General features: G+C 43.4%; 1 protein-coding gene across 3 annotated transcripts; it reads left to right on the top strand.

Moving 5' to 3' along the window:
• Positions 1 to 3,095: 3,095 nt before the first annotated feature.
• LOC140995767 (PR domain zinc finger protein 12-like) lies at positions 3,096 to 7,863 on the top strand. Of its 3 annotated transcripts, none has more exons than XM_073465850.1 (6): positions 3,096 to 3,348; positions 5,021 to 5,086; positions 5,778 to 5,902; positions 6,254 to 6,409; positions 7,006 to 7,120; positions 7,388 to 7,863. In XM_073465850.1, exons 1-6 carry the CDS (start codon positions 3,096 to 3,098, stop codon positions 7,861 to 7,863), a joined length of 1,191 nt encoding a protein of 396 aa, XP_073321951.1. The 3 variants fall into 3 exon arrangements, with proteins under 3 accessions (XP_073321951.1, XP_073321950.1, XP_073321949.1); XM_073465849.1 differs by having other exon boundaries at positions 7,006 to 7,127; positions 7,365 to 7,863; XM_073465848.1 differs by having other exon boundaries at positions 7,006 to 7,129; positions 7,361 to 7,863.

Here is a 7,863-nt window from a genome sequence, read left to right as displayed (position 1 = left end):
GCTTCTAAAAATCATCAAAACAAAAAAACAAAACATGAAACATTTTTCTCTGAATCTTTAAATCTCAGCAGAACTGCAGCTTCTTCTCGGCTCGGATTTTCTTTTATTTCTTCTTGATTATTTTTTTTTCCCGAGATTTTATTTGTTTGCGTGCAAAACATTTAGAAAATCATCGAAACCAAATTAAATCCATTCTGATGTTTCAACCGACAGACTGACGACAATACAATGAGTGTGTGTGTGTGTGTGTGTGTGTGTGTGTGTGTGTGTGTGTGTCGCGCTCACGAGTGTCGACAATAAATGTTTAAAAGCTCATAAATACAGATCAGAGTGAAAGAGAGAATAATAATCCTGTTGAGAGACGACAGGGGGGAGGAGGAGGAGGAGGGTGAATGGAGGGATGAAGAAAGCAGCTGTTGTCTTGGTAATCTGTCCTCTAATCTGTTTTCCTGCTCTGTCACTCACACTGCTGCACACCTCCTCCTCCTGCTCCTCCTCCTCCTCCTCCTCCTCCTCCTCCTCCGCTCACATTCCACTGCTTTGAATCTTTTTCAAATTTTGTAGAAAAATAGAGAAAACATTCAAAAAGTAAATGTGTCTAACTGCACACAGAACAGAACAAATGTCACATTCAGGTCCCACTTATTTACAAGACCCAAAAAACAAGAGGTGTCCACATATTTTTGTCCACTTTGTGTGTTCAGCTCTTTGTTTTATAATTTCAGTCTTTTTGTGTTTGCAGGTTTTAGACGAGAGAAAGTGACGGAGACGTCTCGACTCCTTTTTCTGCCTCTAGTGAGCAGAAATCAACGTTCTGTCTGAAGAGTCAGGAGGCCCGGTAACAATCAGAACCACTGGACCATCTGAAGTATCTGAAGCTGTCAGACAATAAACTACAATACACTACAATAAACTACAATACACGACAATTAACTGCAATACACTACAATTAACTACAATACACTACAATTAACTACAATACACTACAATTAACTACAATACACTACAATACACGACAATTAACTACAATACACTACAATACACTACAATACACGACAATTAACTACAATTAACTACAATACACGACAATTAACTGCAATACACTACAATACACTACAATTAACTGCAATACACTACAATAAACTACAATAAACTACAATACACTACAATACACTACAATAAACTACAATACACTACAATAAACTACAATACACTACAATTAACTACAATAAACTACAATACACTACAATAAACTACAATACACTACAATAAACTACAATACACTACAATAAACTACAATACACTACAATTAACTACAATAAACTACAATACACTACAATAAACTACAATACACTACAATTAACTACAATTAACTACAATACACTACAATTAACTACAATACACTACAATAAACTACAATACACTACAATTAACTACAATACACTACAATTAACTACAATACACTACAATACACTACAATTAACTACAATACACTACAATACACTACAATTAACTACAATACACTACAATAAACTACAATACACTACAATTAACTACAATACACTACAATTAACTACAATACACGACAATTAACTACAATACACTACAATTAACTACAATACACTACAATACACTACAATTAACTACAATAAACTACAATAGACTACAATACGGTACAATAAACTACAATAAACTACAGTACACTACAATATGCAACAATACGGTACAAAACGGTACAATATGGTACGGTACAATACAATGCAGTACGATGCCACGCGTGAGATACAATACAGTACAGTAAGATTTGATACGGTACGATACGATACGGTACGATACGATACGATACGATACGGTACGATACGGTACGATACGATACGATACGATACGGTACGATACGATACGATACGATACGATACGATACGATACGATACGATACAGTACAGTAATATTTGATACGGTACAGTACGATACGATACGGTACGATACGATACGATACGGTACGATACAATACAGTACAGTAATATTTGATACGGTACAGTACGATACGTACGGTACGATACGATACAATACGGTACGATACAATACGGCACGGTACGGTACGATACGATACGGTACGATACGATACAATACGGTACGGTACGATACGATACGATACGGTACGATACGATACGATACGATACGATACGGTACGGTACGATACGATACAATACAATACGATATGAAGCAGTATGATGAGACACGACACAACATGATGCAGAACAGGACAATATGAAATGATACAACAGGTTCAATAAGACACAGTAGGCTTGGTGTGACACATTATGGTGCAGTAATGTAAGATATGGTACCACATATCATGGATCCTCATGGTGCTGACACCAAATCCTTTAAAAGCAGAGAACTGAGTAGGACCACAGGAAACCTGCAGCATCCTGAACCAGGACCAGGACCAGGACCAGGACCAGGACCAGGACCAGGACCAGGTCTCTAACTGCTGGTCTCAGGTCTGTTCTGCTGTTGTTTTCTCATTAAGTCCTAATTGAGTGTTTCTACGGTGTCACGAGCCTGTAAACACACACACACACACACACACACACACACACACACACACACACACACACACTCTCTCTCTCACTCACACACACACACACACACACACACACACACACTCTCTCTCTCTCACACACACACACACACACACTCACACACACACTCCCTCACACACACACTCTCTCTCTCACACACACTCCCTCCTCCCTCCTCCCTCCTCCCTCTCTCTCCTCCCTCTCTCTTTATAGACCTGTTGGAGGAGGTGATTACAGCTCATTACAGAGTGTATATAGACACACACACACACACAGCAGCTCACACACACTTTACACTCTTTAACTCAGAACACACACATCTGCCTCTGTACCAGAACCGACACCAGCGGTGGAGTTTGACTCGAGCTCCTCGGACCTTTAAACTTGTGTCCTCCTGCAGGACCTGGTCTCGCTCGGTCCCCCTGCAGGACCTGGTCTCGCTCGGTCCCCCTGCAGGACCTGGTCTCGCTCCGGTCCACTGCCCCGGCTCCCGCTGCCTCCCGCCCCGCTATGGGCTCCGTGCTGCCCGGCTCGTCGCTGGGCCTGAAGCCGGGCTTCAAGCCGCAGCAGCCGCTGTCCCTCGCGGACATCATCACGTCGGACATCCTGCACAGCTTCCTGTACGGCCGCTGGAGGCACGTGCTGGGCGAGCAGCACCACCACCCGCACCAGCATCACCTGCAGCACGAGGACCGCACCGCCCCGAGCGCGAGCCCCAAGACCGCCTTCACCGCCGAGGTGCTCGCGCAGTCCTTCTCCGGAGGTCAGTGACGTCACTCCAATTAATCAATTACACTTAATGAACTTTTCACCTTAAACTGGTTAAATCTTTCAGCGTCACACACACGAGCTCAGAGTTCAGGATCAATAGTCTGATATGATCCATATTCAATATCCGGCCGCTAAAGTCAGACTGCGGCTCGAGCCGCTGCAGAGTAACGGAGTACTTTTACTCTCCGGATGTTTCCCGCCAGACCTCCGTCATGTCAGAGATCGATGTTTCACTTTGACAGAAATATTTTCTGCTTATTTTAATTTTAAGACTTTTTACACAAAGTCCTTCAAAATAAGAGTCATTGTTTTATCTTCAACTGTCGATCATCTGATTATTTTAATGATGATCCATTAATATTCTGCACTTTTAATTTGAAAACTTCTGCTGATTAAACTTTAGTATTTTACTGAATTATAATTTAACTTTAACATGACGTCACGTCTCTGAATTCTTCAATTTCATTTCGTTCATAAAATCTCAGATTCAAACATGAAACCAGTCGAATTAAATTAAAACGATTTCAAACGGTTTTATTTCGGAAACAACTCGAGATCTTAGTAATCGATCAACCTGATCAGCTCACTTTCACCTGCAGTTTTACATTTTGAGCGAAGTTTAAATTATTTCCTGAAGATAAAAAATGTTTTTAATCCAGACACACAGTTAATCTGATTATTGCTCATTAATGAACTGATCAATAGCCGATCAGACTGTTTGATGTGATCAGAATCTGCCGCCGCCGCCGCGAAACTCGACGTCCATCAAAAACCCGATGATTAGAATGAATCGATTAATGAAGCAGCCGCCAGCTGATCACTCATTAATTCTTCGTGTTTCTGAAGTTAATAAATATTTTTTTATATTTTCAGTTTTCAAATATCGGAGAAATAAACTGAAGCTGCTCTCGCGGCCTTTTTCTCTCTCTGCCTTCAACTCACGTGTTTTTAATTTTAATTTAATGTTTCTGTTAAATTCGTTTGTGTTTTTGATAAAATTCGTTCGAGACGGTTTGAGAGGACCCGTGAGAGTCTGGCCCGGTTCTGTTCAGCCTCCCGGTTCAGTTCTAGCGGATTATTTCTGGTTCATTTTCCTCCGCAGGAATTTAAATCTGGTCTCGTCGTGTGAACTGAGCGTCCCCGCGGCGTCACGGTCCCTGGTGGCCGTCGTCTTTTCTTCCTCTGTGGTTTTAAAGCGGGTCATCTTCACGCTGTGTCTCGTGTGAACGTCTCCTCCTTAATGTCACGGCCGCTTTCACGCTTCGTCCGGCGCGTGAAACAGCTCGCGACGTTTCTTCTCTTCCTCTCTGCGTTTTACTTTCATTTAATTTCGTTTGTCGCTTTTTCATTCAGTCTCGTGAACTTTGTCTTTCTGCTCCTCGGAGCGCCTCGCGGGTCCGGACGGGCTCAGCTTCTGCTGCTTTCACTGTTAATGGGAAACTTCAGCTTTGCAGCATCTTGAACTTCGTGACCTTTTTCACTAAAACTCACTGAACAACTGCAGAATTAACATTTGTGTTAAATCTGCAAAAATCTAAATGGAGTTCAGCTTCTTGTTGTCGACGCTTTGATGTTCTTGTTTTCTGATTTTAGAGAAGAAAGAAAAGATGTTTTAAAATGGACTGAATTTAAAATGATGATGTGTTTTGTTGTTGTGTGTTCAGAGGTGCAGAAGTTGTCCAGTCTGGTTTTACCCAGCGAGGTGATCATCGCTCAGAGCTCGGTTCCAGGTAAACTGTCCACCTGTCTGTCCACCTGTCTGTCCACCTGTCTGTCCACCTGTCTGTCACCTGTCTGTCCACCTGTCTGTCTGAGGGTCGCTCTCTGTGATCACTTCATATTAAATCATGTGTGGCGTTCATGTTCTTGGTATTAATGAGACTTGTCAGGGTGACATTTATCTGATGGTCGTGGAAGCGTTTTGCAGCCGACGGTGAACTTAAACACACCACGCTGCAGACAACAAGGAGAGCAGACAGTCCCCAGACTCCCTTAACAAATGTGTCAGTTTAGTGAGTTGTTGAGTCGGAGACACTGTGAAACGCCGTCTGACTAATTCTTCATTATTCGCTTTCTCACCGTTTCCTTCGTTCACGTGTTTGATTGTTAAATTTCTGTCTTTTTATTGAGCATGAAAATTCAAACTAAATGTTCTGGACGGTCCAGAATGATCCGGTGGAGTTTATAAAATATGTTTTTGCACATTGAGGTCTTAAACTCACTCAGCCTTTAAATGCATTGATCTACGTGGCATAAATAAATAATATTGATCAGCGGCCTGGAGCCTGACGACGCTACGAAGCAGTTTTCTGTTCAGTGTGTGTGTGTGTGTGTGTGTGTGTGTGTGTGTGTGTCTGTGTGTGTGTATTGAGCCTGTATGATCAGCAGGTGTGTGTGACAGCAGCGTCTTCTGTGTTTCAGGTGAAGGTTTGGGGATTTTCTCTAAAACGTGGATTAAAGCAGGAACAGAAATGGGCCCGTTCACCGGCCGCCTCATCTCACCTGAACACATCGACCTGTACAAGAACAACAACCTGATGTGGGAGGTGAGCGACCAGCGCCGCTGCAACACACTATCATCACGCTATCATCATGTTCATGTTCAGGCCCGTAGGACAGACATTCACTGACTGACTGACTGACTGACTGACTTTGAACTGAGTGATGGACTCGCTGACAGACGAGAAGAACCTGACACTGACCCATTAGTGTAACTGAGCCGCTCAGGCGTGACTACAGACCTGCTGTAAGCAGCCAGCAGGTGAATAAATGTCCCGGTTCTTTTGTGTAGATGTTTTCATGAAGGATTTGAAAAACCACCAACAATCTGACAAAGTGAGTCGACCAGCTGACAGTGAAGACAGGTAACTGGACTTGACGGCATGTTTCCCCCTCAGGTGTTTAACGAGGACGGGACGGTCCGGTATTTCATCGACGCCAGTCAGGAGGACCAGAGGAGCTGGATGACGTACATCAAGTGTGCGAGGAACGAGCAGGAGCAGAACCTGGAGGTGGTTCAGATCGGCAGCAGCATCTTCTACAAGGCTGTGGAGGTCAGTGAACGCATCACGTCCTCCTGCTGAGTCAGCAGATAGTTCATTAACTCCACTTCTCTCACTGAGCTGAAATAATAATAATAATAACAACAATAATAATAATAACACTAATAACACTAATAATAATAATAATAATAACAATAACAATAATAATAACAATAATATAATAATAATAATAACAATAATATAATAATAATAATAATAACAATAATAATAATAACAATAATATAATAATAATAATAATAACAATAATAATAATAATAATAATGTTTTTGTGTGCAGCACATGGAAATCAAGAAATTATGAGAATTAAATCTAACTTTTATACAGTAAATGAGCTGAAGCAGCTGCAGTCATTTAAGTTCTGATAATTAAAGAGTCTCCAGTTTTATAATCATGTAAACAATCATAAAGATAATGAAGGAGAGTTTCTGAGGCTGCAGGAGGTTCAGGTGTGTGCTCAGGTGTGTGTCGCCCTCTGCTGGCTGACAGATGAAACAGAGTCTCCCTTCAGGCCTGTTTGATGACTCATACATTCATATATGACTTTTATTTTGAAGGCACATGATTGACGTCCATGTTGTCCTCCTCAGACGATCCCTCCGGACCAGGAGCTGCTGGTCTGGTACGGAAACTCCCACAACACCTTCCTGGGAATCCCTGGAATTCCTGGAGGAGACGAGGAGCTCAGCAAGAAGAGCAAGACCGGTAAAGATGATTGATTATTGATTATTGATTATTGATTATTGATTATTGATTATTGATGGGTCAGCTGGGTTTGAGGGTCTCAGACGTGGCAGCTTTGAGCTTCTGTTCACAGACGAACACACGTTTTTTATTGTGACGTTAGATGATGAATAACAGATGAAGTGTTTTTGATGAATGAGAAGAACCACAGATGAGCTCTGATCCGCTGGATCGTTTCTAGTTGGTGAAACATGTTTGAACAGTCTGAATTCTTCCTCCTCCTCCCAGATGAGTTCCACACCTGTGAGGGCTCCTCCTCCTCCTCCTCTTCCTCCTCCTCCTCGTCCTCCTCCTCCTCCGCCTCCTCCAGTGTGGGTCGGATGCGTTGCGTCATCTGTCACCGCGGCTTCAACTCCCGCAGCAACCTGCGCTCTCACATGCGGATCCACACGCTGGACAAACCGTTCGTCTGCCGCTTCTGCAACCGCCGCTTCAGCCAGTCGTCCACGCTGAGGAACCACGTCCGGCTGCACACCGGAGAGCGGCCCTACAAGTGCCACGTCTGCCAGTCCGCGTACTCGCAGCTGGCCGGGCTGCGGGCGCATCAGAAGAGCGCCAGGCACCGGCCCACCGGGGACGGCGGGGCGGCGGTGGGGAGCGTGGTGGTCCACAACGCCCACTCACCTCCTCCTCACCCACCACAGCTGACCGCCATGCCCCACCCAGCATCACTGGTCCACCACATACCCACCATGGTGCTGTGA

Source organism: Pagrus major, chromosome 5 (genome assembly GCF_040436345.1).
Source record: "Pagrus major chromosome 5, Pma_NU_1.0".
In the NCBI taxonomy this organism is placed as follows: domain Eukaryota; kingdom Metazoa; phylum Chordata; class Actinopteri; order Spariformes; family Sparidae; genus Pagrus; species Pagrus major.
The sequence above is the reverse complement of the archived record's forward strand: the minus strand, read 5'-3'. Positions and strand labels throughout refer to the sequence as shown.

Bases quoted from the DNA above. Each gene is read 5' to 3' on its own strand.
- LOC140995767 (XM_073465848.1), top strand. From the start codon at position 3,096: ATGGGCTCCGTGCTGCCCGGCTCGTCGCTGGGCCTGAAGCCGGGCTTC. The intron at 5,087-5,777 runs GTAAACTGTCCA...TCTGTGTTTCAG, and splicing joins CGCTCAGAGCTCGGTTCCAG to GTGAAGGTTTGGGGATTTTC. The intron at 7,130-7,360 runs ATTGATTATTGA...ACATGTTTGAAC, and splicing joins GAGCAAGACCGGTAAAGATG to AGTCTGAATTCTTCCTCCTC.